This window comes from Accipiter gentilis, chromosome 17 (genome assembly GCF_929443795.1).
Source record: "Accipiter gentilis chromosome 17, bAccGen1.1, whole genome shotgun sequence".
Taxonomy (NCBI): Eukaryota; Metazoa; Chordata; class Aves; order Accipitriformes; family Accipitridae; genus Astur; species Astur gentilis.
In genome coordinates, this window is record NC_064896.1 from 21,991,246 (window position 1) to 22,010,979 (window position 19,734).

Sequence of the window (19,734 nt, forward strand, 5' to 3'; positions counted from 1 at the left end):
GTTGTAAGCAAAATAGCGCAGTATAAACGAGAGTGCCCCTCCATCTTTGCGTGGGAGATTCGAGACAGATTACTATCAGAGGGGGTCTGTACCAACGATAATATACCCAGTGTAAGTTCATGAAAAAAACCTTCCTGTGTGCTGTGTACAATGCTGGGTAGCCGTAGCGAGCCTCTGCTTCCTTTGTTTTGGTATCAGATGAGAGGATAGCAGGTTCACATCATTTGCATGTGGCAGGGTCAGACGCATTTTTTCATACAGAATCTGACAAATGCCTTTAAGGAGGGGGAAAAAAAAAATGCAAAAAAATATATATATATAAAAACATGCGGGTCACCCCTGCGCCTGGCGCCTCAGGACTGCGAGCATCAGTCGAAGGCATCACTCTGGTTTTGCAGGGTTGGGTTTGGGGCTTTTTTTTTTTTTTTTTTTTTTGCCTTTTTTTTTTTTTTTTTTTCTTCTCCCCCCCCTCCCCGTGGTTTGTTTGTTTGTTTGCACCACCACCAGCAGTAAGCGAGTCGGGGCGGCTGGGACACGGCGGTGCGGGGCGGCCGCAGCGCGCAGCCGGCGCTCGGGGAAGCCCTTGACTTGCGCCCAGGTCGGGGGGCGGCGGAGGGGGGGCGCGGAGGTTGCGCGGGTGGCTCGCGGGGAGCGCGCTACCGCACTACCATTGCCTTTCCTGTCCTTTGCCTTCCAGGTGTCGTCGATAAACAGAGTCCTCCGCAACCTGGCTAGCGAAAAGCAACAGATGGGTGCCGACGGGATGTACGACAAGCTAAGGATGCTGAACGGGCAGACGGGGACCTGGGGCACCCGGCCCGGTTGGTACCCCGGCACCTCGGTACCCGGGCAGCCCGCCCAAGGTAAGGGACGGCCCGGCCCGGCCCGGCCCGGCTCGGCTCGGCTCGGCCTCCCCCCCCCCCCCCGGCGGAGGCGGCGGCGGCGCCGCCGCGGGTGCCCCTCGCCCCCCTCCCCGCCCGCCGCCGCCGCCGCGCTGAGGGCGGTGGGCGATTTTCTCCGGAGAGTGGCTGAGGGTCTTCCTCCCGCCGCCCCCCCCCCCCCCCCCCCTCTTCCCCGGGCGGCCTTCCAGCCCCGGGGCCGGGACCGGCGGGCAGGGCAGGGCAGGGCAGGGCAGGGCGGCCCGGGAGCCGCCGCTGCCAGCCCCGCGGTGCCGGCGGCCGGGCGGGCTCCGGGGCCGGTACCGAAGGTCGCCCACGGGCCCGGTAATGAGGGCTCCCGCTCCCCGGGCCGCGCCGGGGTCTGCGAAGCCGGGGAGATCGGTAACTATCTCCGTAGGGCTGATTGTAGTTCCTCCTCAATGGACCCGAAACAACTTTGTAAATATAGGAAACTGTTTATCCTGAAGATTAATAGGTATTTGTTGTAGGCATGACAAGGGGATAATATGAAGGATAATGGGATGTTACGTTACATACTTAAGATGGTTAATGGCTTCTTTTTGAATGCGGGCTCTGTTGAGGCTCGGCTCGCTCCCCGGCTGTGGTCATTCCTTTAGAAGAGGTGTCTATATACAACAACCTGCTTTTTGTTTTCACCCCGCGAGGAAAAAAAAATCGGTAACAGTGTGCGGAATATCTGGTACAAAGGATGTTTCTGTCACACGCAAGAATTTGTTATGGGAACAATTCTGTCGCTATGTAATTGCTCATTAGAGATCGTTTTGTTTCTCATTAAGGCGACATGAATAAGCGTCTAGTTGAAGGAGACAGCTGTAGAAATGTTCCACAGGAGACCTCTGGACACGATATGGCACCGCTTGCCAATTAGACATGTCAGTTTTAAGAGAAGAAAACAATCTATGAAGGACACTAGAAAGATAGAGCGGAGCCCTCGCTTCCCCCCCCACCCCCGCTTCGGTGTGGCTGGGGGGGGGGTTCGGTCGTTTGGGGTTTTCCTTTGCTTTTGCCCGACCGTGTCCCCCTCGGACCCCACCGGCTCGCCCCTACCTGCGGGGCTGCCCCCGCCCCGCTGCCGGTATCGCGGCCCGGCCCGGGGCTCCCCCGCCTTCCGTGCCTGCCCCGCACCCGAGAGCCAAACCCGCGGAGCGGTGCGCGGCGGAGGGGAGCGCACTTTCCGCCCGGGCGGCTCCGAACGGCCCGGGCTCCCTCCGTTCCCGTCGGTGCCTGGTTTTTTTTGCTTTCTTATTTTTTGTTGTTGTTGTTGTTGTTGTTAGAAAAGGTATTAAATGGAGAAATTTGGGCTCCCCCCCCCCCCCCCCCCCGCAGAGTCGCCGGGGCCAGCTCCGCGCGGTTTGCGCGGGTGCGGTGCGGGCGCACCCGGGGCCGGGCGGCCCTCGGCCGCCCCAGCGCTGCGGGGGAGGCGGCTGTGTCCGAGGGGGGGGGACACGCACACACACACACACACACAGGGCGGGGGGGGGGGGGGTGTCGGTGGAGCTGCTGGGGGCCGGCGGTGACCCCTCCCCGCGGCGTGGGGGTGAGCGCAGTTTCCGCGGGGGAGCAGGAGAGCGGCGGGGCGGGAGGAGCCCCGGTGGCCCAGTCGTAACCGAAACACAGAGGCGCGGAGCGGCGCGGAGCGGGGGTGCGTGTGTTGAGCGGGCAGGAGAGGCGAGGGGGAGGCAGGCAGGCACTTAAAGCATCCGCATGGCAAAATTAAAATTAATAAAATGGATTTCCTCTGGAATATTCATGCTCCCTCTGATGTTTTTCCCTTGCAGGGGTATGTTGCTGGATTTTAAGAGTCCATTACTCAAAAAGCATAAGGCGAGGTTAGGTCTCAGAGGGGTACAAATATGGTCTCAATCTGATAAACGCCATGCAGCAGTGAATAAAATAATGGATACATGAGGGCTGACAGAACAAAAAGAGACATCTCTATCCGGGAGAAATTCTCCAGTGATTTAGTGGTTTTAGGGATCACCGAGACACTGTTTCTTATCTCCCCCCCCCCCCCCCCCCTTATGAGACTAAAGCCTTCTATAGGATTTAGACACTTTCTCTTTCAACAGATGCTACAATGTTTTGATCCCAGCTCTATAGCTGAGAGGTGCCGCAATTGGTTTGCTATCTTTTTTTGCTTGTTTTCCGCCTCACTGATTAAGACACTAAGAAACTAAGGAATGATTTTATTTCCCAGCGTCTTTTTTTTTTTTTTTTTTTTTTTTTTTTTTTTTCCAGGAAACAAATCCTATACCCAGCGTCAGATGGTCTGGCTATAGGATAATAGGGACGGACATTCACTCGCTTTCTTACGGATTAGGTCTGGAAGGTGGAACAGCCCTATTGAGATCGCTCCTTTTAGTTTTTTCTTTTTTTTTTTTTTTTAAAAAAAAAAAACAACCCCAAAAGCGGGTGGGGTGGGGTGTGTGTTTAAATAATGATAAGCGAGTTTAGGTGAAACTTTGAGCTGGCTCAAAGCTTTGGGGGCAGATGGGGAGCGCCCGGAGACGAGATTGCCAAAAAAAAAAAAAAAAAAAAAGTGACTTCAAAAGTTTGAAAACAAGCTTGGGGGTGGTGGGGGGGGGGGGCTGGCTCTGGGGAGGGCGGCCGCGGCCCCGCGGGTCCCCCCCGCTCCCCGGCGGAGCCCGGCCGCGCTGCCCCCCCCCCCCCCCCAGCCCCGACGTGCGCGGCGGCGGGCGAGAACCGGCCGTCCCCGTCGCCTTCGGGCGGCTCCCCCCCCCCCCGTCCCCGTCCCCGTCGCCGTCCCCGTCCCCGCTCCCTGCCCGGTCCGCGGGACAGTGATGGATGAGGGCGGTGGCGGAGGTTAGACGGCGGCCCCCGCCGAGGGCGGCCGGGCGGGCGCGGCCCCCGGCGCTGCCACCAGCGCTTGGCAGGGCGGCTGCCCCGCCGCCGCCGCCGCCGCCGCCTTCCCCGGGCTGGGCGGCTTTGTGTCGGGCCTGAAAGGCGGCCCCCCCCCACCCAGCGCCCCCCACCACCCCCCCAGCCCGGCTATTCACCCGCCGCCGGCCGCCTCAATGGGGCTGCGGCCGCCCATATGGTGACCGCGGCCGCTGAATCCCCGTGTTTAAATGGGGGAGAAAGTTCGGGTTTTAAAACATTTCAAAGTGGTTGAAAGGGTCCCACCAGACCCTGTCACAATCCCCCCCCGAGCTTTGAAGGCCGGGGCCATTGTCCGCCGATTATAAATGATATTACTTTAAAGTTGATTTCCCACAATATTTAAAGGATGTCGCGGGAGCGTCGCTCTTTATTTTTGGCGTAACTTTTCAAGGGAATTAGCATAAGTAGCCCGTGCGTCCCTCGTCCCGTCTCCCCCTTTATGCCACATCAAAACGCCTCGAAAAATATGCTCTGAAAGGAGAGGGAGAGCTAATTTAGGGACGGCGACTTCTCCGCCTCGACAGCGAGGTCCGCTTCTCTCGCCCGCCGCGGCCTGCGGCGCCCGCAAGGCCCCGCAAAAGCCGGCCGGACCTGGGACGCGTCCTTGCGACCGCCCGAAAGCGGAGCGCGGTGAAACTTTGCCCCTGCTCGCTGCCAGAAATTGCATCAAAAGTGGTGGAAATGCCCTAATTAAGAATGTACCGCTTAAATGATATGCCAAACGTTCAGCTGCAGAAGAGCGTATTTAGCTAGTTGGTGAACTCGCTACTATTTCTTTTAAAATTACATGTTAAAATTTTAAAAGAAATCTTACTTTTCTCTGGTGCAACACATTACAAAGAATGGACAGTCCTTTTATCTAAATATAAAATTCCATTTTCAGCAATTATAGCCTGTTCTTGGTGATGATATAATTACAGCTGTGCTCAGTAATAGGTGTCAAGGCAATGCACACTCATACAATAGTTGAATAAAACTGCAGAACAATGCAGGCACTTCTAAATTCACAACCTTTAAAATGAAATTGACTGTGCAGAATTCAAATAAAAACTGGATAAATATTTTTTAAAAAAGATTACAAGCTTGGTTTGGTTTCTTAATAGCATTTTCTGCAAACCTATCAACATCTAATTGATTAGGTAGGAATTACTGATTATAGATAATCCGAAATACCGAACAGCACCGTTTTAAATATAGCAATAGGTAAATAAATGCAGCAGGCAGAGGAGACTGCCACGGCACTTCGGCAGCGATTCACGGAGAGAATCGCTTTCAGGGGAAAGTAGTTTTATGCAGGTTTTATTCCAGAGGAAAAACAAAATGAAATTAAGACCAGGCGATCGCAAGTCCTCATCTCCGATGTTTACGATAGCGCTGGAAACTGAAATGTCTCCCTGTTACCCGTGTCGTTGGCGCGACCCGGCTTTGATACCCGAGACGTTTTTAAGGGAGGGTGTCAGCAAACATGGCGGAACTTGTTTCCAATCGCGTTATTTCTCCGATGGGGATCTGAAAACAAGGGTACCTGCGTTTCACTTTCCGACTCTCGGTTCTGCAGATGGCTGTCCGCAACAGGAGGGAGGAGGGGAAAACACCAACTCCATCAGCTCTAATGGAGAAGATTCAGATGAGGCCCAAATGAGACTCCAGCTGAAAAGAAAGCTGCAGAGAAATAGGACATCCTTTACCCAAGAGCAAATCGAAGCCCTTGAGAAAGGTGAGTGACATTTTCCTAGGGCCGGAGCAGGAGAGAAGGGCAAAATGGGCCCCGGCTATATTAAGAGCTGAACGGAGGCATGGCATTCACGTGCCTTATGTATATATGGATATTTTTCTAAGTCCGCGGCTCCCTCCGTGCTCTTTTATTCCGTGAGCTCCAAATATTCGTCGCTGGCCGCGATATGCACCCGAAAGCCGTTAAACGCCTTTCAGAGGGAAGGTACTCGGGGCACAGGTCATACCGAAACATCGTTACGCTCTGGGCTGCCCTCACCGGGGACAAATTTCCTCCCGCCGACTGTGCCGCGGCCAGGCCCCGCTGCTGTACGCCGGGAAGGCGAGGGCAGGCAGCTGGGGCTGGCAGAGCCCTCCGTGTCTGGAGCCCCGGTCGCTCCCCGTCCCCAGCGCTGCCGCTGCCTGGGGCCGGGAGCAGGTGCCCTTTTCCCTGGCCGGCCCGGGCGCACCTCGCCTCTGACCCGCTGCGGATCTTTGTTCTTATTTTCTGCTGTTAGTCAGCGACGTGCCATTTCGCTTCTTGGTGACGAGGGTCAGAGCTGCCTTGGGGACCCCCTCAGCGGAGGCAGAAGCCCTCACTGCTTCTTGAAGGATGCAGCGTTGCGCCCAAGCCTGCCTACCCCCTTAGCGATATTCCCCAGCGGGCAAGGCGTCCTCCTTCCTAACACACACACACACACACACACACACAAACACAAAGCCCAGCTTTGCCTATACAGCGATGTTTCTTAAGAGCGTTTAGAGCATAGGCGGCGCAGGAACGACTCTGACTTTACAGTCGGCCGCATTAACTCTTTGCAAATAACGCAACCCTATTTCCTTCTGCAGAATTTGAGAGGACCCACTATCCCGATGTGTTTGCAAGGGAGAGACTAGCTGCTAAAATAGACCTGCCTGAAGCAAGGATACAGGTACTGAGTTGCTGCGCAATTATGACTATTATCATTTCTGCTATTACTATTCTAGTTTTGTTATTCCTGGCTTCTCACAGCACAGGGCAGCCCCGATTTACTCTCCTCCTGCAGGGAAGCAATGGCAGCTGGGGTCCGCTTTTGCGCGCTGCTTTGCTATGCTGCAAGCCAGCTTCCCACCAGCACGCCCTTGAGTTACGTGGGGGAGGTCCCTGTAAGCTCATTCACGTCTCTCAAACGCTGTATTTTCAGGTGTGGTTTTCTAACAGAAGGGCCAAGTGGAGAAGGGAAGAGAAGCTGAGGAACCAGCGGAGACAAGCCAGCAACACTCCCAGCCACATTCCCATCAGTAGTAGTTTCAGCACAAGCGTTTACCAGCCGATCCCGCAACCGACCACCCCCGGTAATGCCACCAACCCGCTCGCGTTCCTCCATCCTCTTGGGAAAATGAGACTCTGAGACTGTGTCGCCAATTGTAATGGTGGTTAAACTAATGCGTTCGTCTATCTGTCTATTCTATTATAGTTTCCTCTTTCACATCAGGTTCCATGTTGGGCAGAACGGACACGGCGCTCACAAACACGTACAGCGCGCTGCCGCCCATGCCTAGTTTCACCATGGCCAACAACCTGCCTATGCAAGTAAGTCCGGTGCCGTCGCTGCGACACGACGCTCCCTCGGGACTCGGCAGCCCCTGGGGTGTGCGGGAGCGGGGGTGGGGACCCTTCCTCCGCAGGGTGGGGGGCTTACGGACCCAAACCACGCTGCAGGGAAACCGGCAGCAAAGGCTTCCCCAGCGTCTGAAAAGATGCCCAATTTGGGAGAATCACAAGGGAAAGGGCACTGTAAAGGCCCGGTGCTCAACAAGCACTTTTCCTGAATTTTAAAAAAGAAAGATTCTCAAATTTACAAGGCAACCAATCTGGGATGAAAAAAACCTTTTCGGACCCCCCCCCCCCCCCCCCCGGGTTAACCTATGGAACTCACTGGTGCAGTATTGTGGAAATTGCTGCCGAAATGAGCTGCTGGAGGGATCCGACCTTCTCGGTGTAGGTAATGTGGCGGCAGCACATTAGGAACACCTGAGAGAGGGAAGGATGTGATTAGCATCAGTGGTTATGCCAGCTAAGCCAGAATTGCAAGAGCTGTCAATCCTCATGCCTGAAAGCATTAGCTGATCACCAGCTGGGTTAGGAAGAAATCTATTCCTTTGGGGTCTGTTTCTATAGACCTTTCAGATGCAAAATTCCTCCTTTTTTAATGGTGGGGTTGGCCTAGGAAGGTGCTGGCCAATTACGGGAGTTTTACAGCTTTGTCTGAGGCACACAGCATTGACCACTGCTGGAGACAGGCGAGCAGATTAGAGAGCCTGACTCCTTCGCTGCGGCAATTACTATGTTACTAATTGCTGAACCAAAATTAACCAAATAAAGTTAGAGTCTCGCAAGTCCGCGGAAAGAAATGACGTTGGCTAGGTCGCTATTTCGTGACGTTGGAGGCCGGCGGTGCCGTTCCCGGCAGCGGGCTGAGAGCAGATGACAAAAGATCAAAAGGCTGATACAGGAGGGGACCCTTGGGAAAGCAGGAGGCCCCTGATTCACTGCCAGGCTCCTGGGCAGGGACCTGGCACGCGTGAGCCGCTCTGGAAAGTCCTGCCTACGTGGCCACCACGATGTGATGGCCACGCGATGTCGGAGCGGGAGATTTGGCAGCCGAACCGTCGGCATCTCTCTGCGGATGCGCGGTGGGTTGCTGGTTCTCCCAGAGCACGGCGTGTGTGCTTAAGCGAGCGAGGCTGTCAGTATTTTCGGAGACGGCGTGTCAGGGACGTGCAGACGGAGGAAATATGTGCAGACGTGTCGAGTCTCGTGCGCTTGGAGCGGGAATTACTCATCCTGCCTCCTGCCCCCCCCCCCCCCCCCAGTGCCTCCCCATGTCGCGGCTGCACCGGTCCCCGCTCCCCCAGCGCCCCAGAGCGGGGTGCCCCCCCCCGGCACCGTGCCATCCCTCAGCCCCTGCCCCCAGCTGCTCTCCCCCCCCCCCCACCCCACCCCGGCAGATGGGGTTTTAGGGGTTGGAGTTTAGGTAAATGGAGATGTATGGTCTCCTGGGATGCTGCTGGCATGGTCTTGGGGTGACTGTGGGTCTGGTGGGGGATCAACACACACGGATGGGTGGGTTTGGGGTCACCGAGGCTCTGAAGGGGGATCAACGTAGGTCACCCCGAACCCACACATCATCTGTGCATATGTGCAACACGCTTGCAGGTGCAGGACCAGCCCGCGTGCCTCAATGGAGTAATTTTTAGTTACACCCCTAACAGTTTTTAGCTACATCACCAAATGCGACCTAAGATGCCAGCCCTGTCTCTGGCTGCAAATGGCACGAGACATCTTTCTTCTGCATGAGTACAAACAAGGGCGGCGCTCAGGCTTTGCTTCCTTGGCTTAGGTGTGCAACACCTTCGTTAGCATCTAGATGGAGGGATCTGCTCGCCAAGCGCGGCACCGGTGACCGTCCACGTTGTTTCTGTAGACCAAGAACCCCTGGGAAGTGGCTGCTTGGTCGAGCTCCTAAACAGGGCTTTGCATCTAGTTCCCCGAGTTTGAAACCGAAGCTTGTTTTCGCTTGTGCGCGCTGCTTCTGAGGGCTGGCACATCCCTCCAGAAGAGCGTAACGCCGTGTTTACCTTGGCCGCTACTTAACGCTCTTTTGTCCTTTGCTCTCATAGCCCCCGGTACCCAGCCAGACCTCCTCCTACTCTTGCATGCTGCCCACCAGTCCATCGGTGAATGGACGGAGCTATGATACATACACCCCTCCTCACATGCAGACACACATGAACAGCCAGCCGATGGGCACCTCTGGCACCACTTCCACAGGTGAGTGGCCCCGCGCTCCCCCCGCTTTTCTGCCAGCGCGGCTTCCTTGCTCCGGCCGTCGGGTTTTTCGCGTGTGTTCGCTGGGAGAAGTCTCTCCCCATCGCCGGGAGAGGTCTTTCTGTCGGGTTTAGTAGCTGCCGAACCGTGCAGAAGATGAAAATGTATAACCTCGCGGGCTGGAGCAGAAAGTCCGATTTTTAAGCTGCTGCTGGAGGGATAGATGAAAGACAGCTGATTAGCAGAGGTGGCGTTCGAATAGTGGTGCAGTGGAAAGCTCTTCACGAGGCCCTCGTCCCGCAAATGTATAATTAATTTCTAAAGCAGCATTTATTTCACTGTTAAATTTCAGCAGAGATACACCTGTGAAGTTAAGTGTACGTGAAAGTGTTTGTGGGACTGGGTGTGTTTTTACCATGTCTGTGTCAGAGGCTATTTTTTGCTAAAGATTTGACGTTATCGAAAAGGCAGGTAACCTGTAGAAATACTAACCTATGCATAAGAAGGCAAAGCAGGGTAAAAAAGGGCAAGTGTCAGCATAAGCAGGAGCAAGCCAGACACATTTGTAAAGAATAGAAATGTTCAGTGTATTTTGGGCTGAATTCCCAACCGATACAAATGAGCCGAGGCTCTGGCATTTATCTCAAAGCATGACAGTTTATTTATAACAACAAATCAGTGAGATGTGCATAGGTTTTTAAAATATACCCCCAACCCCCCACCTGATTCTGCAGGCTGCTAGATGGTGCGATTTAATACTTACTGGAATGCAAGCACACATCTGTGAAACTGTAAAGCAAAAATTGTGATATGTATAGGAAAACTAAAATATCCATTTTCCCCCTCAATTTTCAGGTCTCATTTCCCCTGGAGTGTCAGTTCCAGTTCAAGTTCCTGGCAGTGAACCTGATATGTCTCAATACTGGCCAAGATTACAGTAAAACATGTGTTAATTCCGTAAATGACTATATGGACAACAGTTGGATGTTCAGCAGTATTTTCTAAAGGAAGAATGGCTCTCAGAGTACTTCTGTACTGCAACTGTGCCCTATGCTGTAACACATGGAAAAGACTTTCACATGGACCTTTGTACACTGAAGGCATTATATCAGTTGGAACAAATCTTCATTTTGGTATCCAAACTTTTATTCATTTTGGTGTATTATTTGTAAATGGGCATTTGTATGTTATAATGAAAAAAAAAAAAAGAACAATGTAGACTGGATGGATGTTTGATCTGTGTTGGTCATGAAGTTGTTTAAAAAAAAAAAAAGAAAAGGAAAAAAAAAAAAAAGAAGCCATGATCAACAAGCTTTGCCACGAATTTAAGAGTTTTATCAAGATATATCGAATACTTCTACCAATCTGTTCATAGATTATGGATTGACGTTCCAAGTTTGTATCATTCCATTGCATATAATTAAACCTGGAACAATACGCACTAGATTTATGTAAGAAAAATATCTGTTGGTATTTCCAAAGGTTGTTAACGGCTGAAGCTATGTGCAAACAGGGGTTAAGAGAGAACTTCGATGAAGAAAAGAGTTTGATAGATAAAAGGTAGATTGTGTCTTCGATATAATCCAATTTGTTTTATGTCGAAATGTAAGTATTTGTCTTCCCTAGAAATCTCCCAGAATGATTTCTATAATAAAGTTAATTTCATTTATATTTGACAAGAATATTCTATAGATGTTTTATACACATTTTCATGCATCATACGTTTCTTTTTGGTCGGCAAGAGTTAATTGTTCTTAGATATAGTTGTACTACTGTTCACAGTCCAATCATTTTTGTGCATCTAGAATTCATTCCTAATCAATTAAAAGTGCTTGCAAGAGTTTTAAACTTAAGTGTTTTGAAGTTGTTCACAACTACATATCAAAATTAACCATTGTTGATTGTAAAAACCATGCCAAAGCCTTTGTATTTCCTTTATTATACTATTTTCTTTTTAACCTTATAGTGTGGTGTTGCAAATTTTGTTACTGTGCTAGGTTAATCTCATTAAGCTTTATTTTGAATTTATTTTCAGTTTTCAACAAGGAGGGATTCTTAAGAAACGTTTTTATAGACTTTCAGCCCTTCGACCAGCCTGTAATTTGGGCTAACAAAAAGAAGATAGGTTCCTGTATCTAATTGCAGCTGAGAGCAGGAGGAGGTTGTTTATTTAGCTCGGGTTTCTGGGGATGCTCTAAATGAACTCCAGAATCCAGCAGAATTTCCAGCGGGGAGTTTGCATCGTGCCAGTCAGTGGCGGAGACGCAATGCACGCCTGCGTCTATCTGTCGTAATTATACATAAAGTACGTATAGACACGTACACACAAGTATACGTGCCTGACTTTTAAAAATTGTTTTTGTTAGGATGCTTAAAAAGAAAAAAAAAAACAGCTGTGTTTTTAACAGGCTCTTTGGGAGAGTGAATACCATCCCTTTATATTGCCACACAGCACAATCTTAGTGTAATTTTCCATTGAACTTGTAACCTGGTTAATACCTCAATGCGCTTTGTGTGAGGGTTGTTAGTGTGGGCGTGGGTGGAGAGCTGCATGTCAAGGAATAATGAGAGAAGACAAATCAACAGGCAACAACAATGTGAGCTGGGACTGGCTAGTGAAAGCTAAAGGCCTTTAGTCACTGGCAGGGAAATCTAAACATTCCCATATCTATGAAGCTGGCTCATTGTGGTGCAGTTGTTACTTGCGATGCTGTGCTGAAAAAGGGATCTCATGATTAAAAAGCCAATGCGCGGGGAGTTTTGAGTCAAAGCGCAGGCATCACAAGCAGCCTTTGTAAAGCAAAGATACTATCTAGGCTGGTTATGTTTTCCTTTCAGCATATTTGTCACTGCAGATAACACTTCACTGTAAACTTGGAGTAGCAGAGTTGTGGTGCTGCGGTAGTCGCAACGCTGCAGACGAGATTAAACGCACGTAAACTCCGAATCCTTTAGGGACAAAGAGCAGCTTTGCTCAAAGCACGAGATGATAGTTAATAAAACCAAGAGCCCAAAGCAAGCAAAAATGTGCAAAACCACTAGATTAAAATCTTTCTTTTTAACTGATACTGGTCAGTTGTAAGTATATTCGTTATAGCAGCATTAAGTAGTTTTAATTACCTGGAAGGCATCCATTGGCAAATATGAACGAAACGTGTTGGTTTTTTTTTTTTTTTTTTTTAATATTTAGATATATTTTTATCAGACGTGCACATGCGTGTTATCTATGTATAGGATATGGATAGATCGCATTAAACACCACAATAGGCAGGTCCCTTCTCGCATAGCTAAATCGATTCTGGGAACAATTAATTACAGGTACAAACCCAGCATTTATATAGCCACTCAGCATGTTTATACCTACTAATGTAGTTTGTTATCTAAATGCCAACTTCTGCTCGAACAGAAATGGAAATGAACTTCCCATCCCTTCCTCCCCCGAGAGCTTTTGTGCCGTGGTTGCCGTTTCTGCAGGTGCCGATACGCGGACAGAGGCAGCTCCCCGTAGCTCTTCCCTGCCCTTCCCGGGTTTTCCTGGCCTTGCAGCTCCACCGCCTGTGGTCCAGCCGCCGGTGGCCTCCATCGAGCCACCGCCAGCCCTCCGCACCCCTTCCGAAGCCTTCTTCAGGGCAGGCCGTGCTGCGGGGCTGCGGAAGGCTGCAGCCCCGCACCTCTGCAGTCGCAGCAACGCTACAAAGCGGTTGCGTGCGCGGACGGACCTCGAGCTTATTTGGGTGACAGGCTAGCTGGCCGTGGCGGAGAGGAGACGTTTCTGGCTCGCTGCTTCGTTATCGTGCCCCGTGGAAGGAGGTCGCCGGGGAACAGTCCCTGGCCGGCTGCGCATCGGGATGAAGTTAGGGCATTCGGTCCCCGGAGCGTTGCTTGCCTCCAAGAGCTGCTGCCGCGCGCGCCGGGGGCTCTGCGGGGTACGGGCAGCCTCGCACCGCGCGTCGCGTCCGCAGCCCCCCGGGGCGGGTCGGGGCGCGGGGCCGAGCGTGCAGGGGCTCCCACGCCTGAGCACCGGTGCCAGCTCCCGGTCGGTCGGTCGGTCGCTTGCTGGGGGCCAGGCGAGGCCCCGGAGCAGACCCAGCGCCCAACTGGGCTTGGAACACCGCCGCCAACGGGCGAGGGGGTCGCGGCGGCCGCGTGGGGAGGTGCTGCCTCGCCAGCCACCGCTACCAGGCGCGGAGGTGGGAAATGAAGATCTTCAGCGTGCTCTGAGCAGCCTCCAATACCCGTTTTCATCCCCTTTCTTCTTCTGGAGCTGTATTATATACGAAGACTGAAATCTGCTGTAATACGTTGCTCAGCGTAGCACAGCAATTTCCAAGGGTCTCCGCTTTTTACCACTGAAATTAGTGGGAGTTTTGCTATTGATTTCAACAGGAAAGAGACATTTCTGTGCATTTGGTTAAAATGTATTTCATAATAACACCTTATACTTTATTTATAAGCCCCTCCTAAGGCATTTCACAAATTATAGTCACACAAGAATTGATGTGTGAGCGCTGTCTTAATAACACTGTATTTTGTATTTCAAATATTGTGTTCTAGATACAATATTTACATTTACAAGTGAAAAGGCTGCTAACCTAACAGTTATTGTTCAGAGCAGACAGATGATGAGCCATACATGCTGATGGTGAAGCAGACATGCACGCGGTGACATACGTGTTGGAACTGCCTCGCACCGTGCAGATACCGGCTTTAATCATTTCTAAAAGGTAAGCACCAGTCAGCGTGTGCCCTGCTCCAGGAGGCAAGAAAGAGCTGCTTTCTCACCCAGGCTGTAACACAAAAAGGGGATTTCACCACTTCTTTTTTAGCTAGGTTTTTATTTACAAAGTGAGCAAAATGCCCCCGTAGGCTGGTTTACTTTAGGCAGCCTGGGATTCATCTTTGGGGGCAAGATTGCAGTTGCAAAGAACAACCTGGGACTGATAACACACATCGCCTCCCCCAGGCTTTCCAGCCATTGGTAGTCCTATTTCATTCACTTTCCATGGCCAAAGGTGTCTGGCTTTTTTAAAAATTGATTCTTCTGGTATTACTGACTAAAATATATTATCTTATTTTCTCTGGGTAATATGTGCAGGTTTAGAGTTATGCTAAGGTTTCAATTTGTTCTGCATTTCCATGGTATAAACAGCACTAGGAAAACGGAATATGTATAATTTTTTTTTTCTTTTTTTTTTTTTTCCCCAGTTTGTTTCCATTTGCTCTTGTCCTCAGCTTCAGCAGTTGAGCATTGCTCCGTGTGCAGCTGCTAAGGCTCTTCTGCTCTGGGAATGGTGTAACATCTTCTTTTTAAGTAACTCTTCTTTGACAAGACACCTGTTTGCTTAATGATCTCCCGCAGCCCTGTCTGAATCAAAAGTGTGATTGGCACCCCCCTTAGAAACAGGCATATGAATTACAGATGTGAGAGTAGAGTCTGTGATGGCTTTTTGGTCTTGTTCGGACAGGGAATATTTCCGTCTCTTGCTGTGGAGAGACGGCAGCCGCAGGAGCACGTCTCTGGCTGAAGAGTGCAGGGACCCCCGAAGCCCCTGCCCTGCCCGGCACGGTAGAGGCAGAAGAAACGTTCCTCCTCTTTGGGTGGAAAATAAAGCACGGAATATAGCTCCCTTTGGATTCCTGCTGGAGAACGATAGGCAAGTCTCTCACATATGTTATCTTTTTAGTAGTTCGTAAAGAAAATAGCGGAGGATGGAGCAATCTGCACGAGACGTGTGGTAGTAAATACAGTACAGTTTGGATAGGAGCCAGGTTGGCAAGTTCCTTGCTTCAGAACACATTTTAAATTAATTCCTCCCCTAACGTTCTCTTAGACGTAAAGAACGAAAAACCCCATGTATCGGCAGACAGTTACTTAGGGCAGCTTGCTTAGGATAGTTTACTATCCTAAGATAGTTTTCAATAGCAATTGTGTGGAAGAGGAAGGCGTTTTCCTAAGTGCTGCAGAAATGAAACCTCAAAGGAATTAAACCATTTGATCAGTCTTTTAACAGGTACAGCTGACGTGTGACAGATTTTCATGAAACCTCCAGCTGCCAGAATCCCCGTTGTTTCTTTTGAAGATGGCCCTTTAGAGAAAAGTCCCCACGAAACCTGCTCTCCCTTAAGTTTCGTTGTGAATCTCTGACGACTATGGTTTAACGCAGAGACTTTCAGGGCCTTCCGCACCGTTCCCTTCCTCGCCCTAGGTAATATCCCACCAGGTGACATCCCTGGTGAGATGACGGTGATTTTGAAGGGGGCGAGGGTGAAAACGCGTGCCTGATGCCGGCGGGCTGTGCGCTGGAGCTGCTTTGCCCCCACAAAGGACCACGATACTGGTTTTGCTGGGCTGGTAGAGGTTGATGGTCTCTTGGGCGCTGGAGCCTGACCTCCCAAGTCGAATCGCAGCTGGGTCAGATGGTGAGCAGAGGTTTTGTGAGCGACCCAGGAGGATCCTTGTTACCTTCAGGTGCCTGACAGGAGCTCTAAGTTGCATGAAATCCTCCAGCAGAGGTTGCAATTGCCTCCAGGCACCTGACAGACCTCACGTACGCTCCAGCAGCTAAAATCGGTGAGGGCTGCGAATTGCAGTTCTGCCTCTCCTGGGACATACGAGCTTTTCCAGCTGCACCAGAGGAGTTTGTAGATTCACAGATAACCTCCTTCAGGTCAGGCCTGGTGGATTCTGAGTAGTTTATGAACAGTTATTCCATAGAAATTACATATAGGGCAACAGAAGGACTCTGATTTATAGGGAACTGCATACAGCAAATAAACACCTTCAGGTTATTACAATAAATATGTTAACTTCTTACAAGCAAAGAAAATTTATATTTCTCCCTGTCACTGTTTACGTTTTACCCTTTACATTTCTCTCTGCAAAGTTGGATTCAGATTCAGTCTGTAGTCTGCAGCTTTGTGTTTCAAATACTGCAGGGGAGGGTTTATTTATTTTTAAAACTCCCTCTGTCAGACTGAATTAAATAAAAATCCAGTCATTTAAATTTTATATTTTTTTGGCTTTTAAAGAAGCAAGTTGTCCACTTTGATTTCTCTGAATTTAAGTCAACGCTGTTACTTTGCAAAATATGCTTTCAAACCCTTCGATTCTTACTTAAACTAAGCTTCTGTTGGGTCTGATGACTTTCTGAGTTATGATTCAGTTGCTCTGTGTGAACTGTCGTTGATCTACACCTGTTTGGGCAAGGACATATTTAAAACTTCATAGAGCCTTCTATAGGCACGGACGCATAACAAGCCCTGTGTTCTGCTCCCTTGCACATATTCTCTTACTGTGCCTATCTGCTGTACTCTCCATCAGGCATGAAGTAATTGTGCCTACCTACCATACCGCTTGTGCTTCCATCCTCTTTCCCAGTGTTTTGTTGTGATAAAGTTTTATTTGCTTGTCTGAAGCCGGCGTATTGATGGTGTATGTTTGAAGCTCTGTATCTGTGACCCTTTGCTAGTTGGGAAGAACTCCCCAGTTTTGAGGTGGCTCCTGGGAAGGCTCTGTCTCCCACACAGATGGACTTGCTACTTCACTCTCTCCAAGAGTGTACTGTCAAACTCCTTCTCACTCAAGTAATTTTCCAAAATCGCTGAGCTATCCTGGACGTAGGCTGGGAAGCACCATAAATGGAAATTTCACCATGCTGGAGAATTCTTCCAAACGCTTTCCTCCGCCTGTCACCCTCTGTTTGGTCTTGACTGAGTTCAGCTTTATTCATTAGTTTAGCTTTTCCAAGTGCAAGGCCATGCCGGTGGCAGGAGTTTCGTTATACACGATGGATAGCAGATGTACGTCTGTTGTCTGACCAGTTCATCTGCTGGGTCCATACAGATGCTGAATGCGCCCGGAGAGGAAATGGACCCATTAAAACTTCCCTGGTCGGGAATCAGGTGCCGGAGCTGCGGTTTCCAGCTATGGTTGCTAGCTGAAGACGATAGAGCTAAAACTGGTATCAAGTCCTACTAGAATGATTCTTGTCCTATGGGTTTAAAATAGGTCAGGAAGGCAAATTTGCTCTGCAGCAGTGCCAGTCCCAGGCCAAGAATGATGCCCTGCACAAAACAGTCCTGGTCTGTGAGTAGTAGTTCTGAGATACTTTGATAATATAAATAAATACGTACTAAGAACCGCAGAAAAGTCTCACTCAAGCAACATATTTGAAACAAGTTTACAGCTTTTTCTCTGCACAATATGCTTTCCCAAAATATTGGCACTGAAAACTGCTTGACTTCATATCTAAACCCAAACCAGACCTCATTTCTGTTCTTCTGTAAGTCTAGCCCCGTGAAATTTCAGCAAGAGCTTTCTTTAGTGTGTTTGCTCCAACCTGACTGCAAAAAAAGTATCTGAAAGTACACCAAAATTCACCTGTTTCAAGACTTTTCAGAGAATACCTCTGACGCTGTAACTGCTGAGAGCATTCTGAGGGCATGAACATTCAGACTCAAACTCTGCCAGCACAGAGCGAAGACTTTTTTTTTTTTAATTCTTGCTACATTTTGGATTTAACATTTACCTTCAGTGCCAGAAGACATTAGAATACATTTTTTAATAGAGGAATATGCAACTACAAATTCTCTAGTTCCGCTAATATTTTAAGGAAGATCCACTGGCTCTAATCCTACCAGCTTGCTCCTGGTCTAAACCATCATTGACTTCTCTGGAAGATTTTTTAGATTAAGCTCTACAGCATGAGAAAATCCATGTGCAATAAAATGTAAAAGGCACAAAAGATCTCTTCCTTTTGATATGAACAGAAGGTCTGTAAATTAGTTCGATGTGCCTAATAACTTTAAAAATTGTTTAAAGGCAGAGTTTAAATAAGCAGCCAAGTTTTCAGCAGATGCTCTGGGATGCTTGATGCTCAACACTCCTGAAAAATCTATCTATTCAGATGTGTAAATGCACATGTAGGCAACCACTGTATTAATGATCCATTTCTGGGGGGAAAAAAAAAAAAAAAAAAAAAGAGCCTAACATTTGCTTATATTAGACTAGAAACTGAAAAAAAACTTGTGGTGGAATTTTTGTTTTCTGTTTTTTCCTCCATTCAAGCTGCCTTTTTTCTTAAGATGAAGAGGATTCACTTTCATTCTTTTTCCTACACAGGTACATTTATTATTGAATAAGCACCATCATGTGCTCAGTGTGATTAAAAAAAGAAATGTAGGCCTTGCCTTCAGGTAGCTCACAAGAGAAAATAAAAAACCCAGGAGATGTTATGGGGGATAGTACTTGCTTCCACCACCTCTTAAAGGCATAAAAGCATCTTCTTTCCTATTTCTGTAGTGCTCTGTAGTTATGGATGACCATTTCTCCAGCACAGGCAAAAGAAGAACACTTTATTAAATTTCTACTACATGATTCTGGAGAAATACTGGTTTAATATGTGTGTGTGTGTGTTTGTGTGTGTAATACTTGTAATATACATACATTTTTTAAGGGATGTGTTACAACCTTGTGGTTTCAGAAAAACTTGATTAATAGCTCACTTTCCAATATTGGCATAGTAAAGGATTTTTCTAAGTTAGACTTCTGCACTTTTCCAAAAGCTGTGTTTGGAACAACATCACTATTCTATATTAAATTTAAAGATGAAACCAGTGGCGTGCTACCATATGTATCAAAACTGAAGTAGCTGAATGCCCACTTTCAGATGCTTGTAGCTACTGTTACAGAAAATTGAATTCAGCTGCATCCTTGAAATTGCTTTTGAAAATTCTTTACAAACATAGAAAGAGACTTAATCTATCATAATATTCTTCTTATGTTCCAAATACCTATATTGTGAAAACCTCAACACAACAGAAATTATATGAAGAATTCTTATTTGACATATTAAAGACACAACATTTTAAATTTCATTACTACTTTCTTGACTGTGTGCCGCAATTCTGTAAAGATCGGGTTCTCCTGCCGAATTGGGAACGTCTTCACTGGGGTGGATCTGTTGTTTCCCTGCTGAGTTTGGTGGTTTCAGTTTGTTGCCTGCTAAAAAGTAGGAAGTTCTGCTTAAAAAATTGCAACAAACAAAAAAACCTCATACCGCAATCTCTGCAGAAAAGAGCCCTCTGAGCACAAGGAAGGATCACACAGATTTTCCATCCAAGCCAACAAGGGGGCTCTGAAGATGCAAAAAGAAGCTGGTAGCACATTGCAACAAAAGAGGCTGCACCCATTCTTCGATTACCTGAGCTGCAGCCCTTAGTTAAATATTTGTCTTCAAATCAAGAGAAAAAAGAACCGAAGGATGTTTTGTACACAGGAGCTTGACAGTCACAGAGTGGTTATGGGGAAAAGTCATAGAAAATCACCATGTAAACACTTCTCCCGCTTCCCAAGTCAAAATTGCTTCTGGTGCAATAAATGAAATCTAC

General features: G+C 48.9%; 1 protein-coding gene across 12 annotated transcripts in view; it reads left to right on the plus strand.

The window, feature by feature from the left end:
• Positions 1-10,692, plus strand: part of PAX6 (paired box 6) — a 26,425-nt gene extending 15,733 nt beyond the window's left edge. For 5 of the 12 annotated variants that reach the window (XM_049820546.1, XM_049820557.1, XM_049820543.1 and 2 more), the window contains 8 exons: positions 1-111; positions 698-863; positions 5,380-5,538; positions 6,384-6,466; positions 6,719-6,869; positions 6,992-7,107; positions 9,198-9,348; positions 10,201-10,692. The exon at positions 1-111 is cut by the window's left edge and continues 105 nt beyond it. In XM_049820546.1, coding sequence (XP_049676503.1) covers positions 1-111; positions 698-863; positions 5,380-5,538; positions 6,384-6,466; positions 6,719-6,869; positions 6,992-7,107; positions 9,198-9,348; positions 10,201-10,286 — 1,023 coding nt within the window. In that variant the 3' untranslated portion in view covers positions 10,287-10,692. The remainder of the gene's footprint in view (positions 112-697; positions 864-5,379; positions 5,539-6,383; positions 6,467-6,718; positions 6,870-6,991; positions 7,108-9,197; positions 9,349-10,200) is intronic. The other 7 variants (XM_049820551.1, XM_049820553.1, XM_049820554.1 and 4 more) reach the window with 3 other exon arrangements.
• Positions 10,693-19,734: the final 9,042 nt, after the last annotated feature.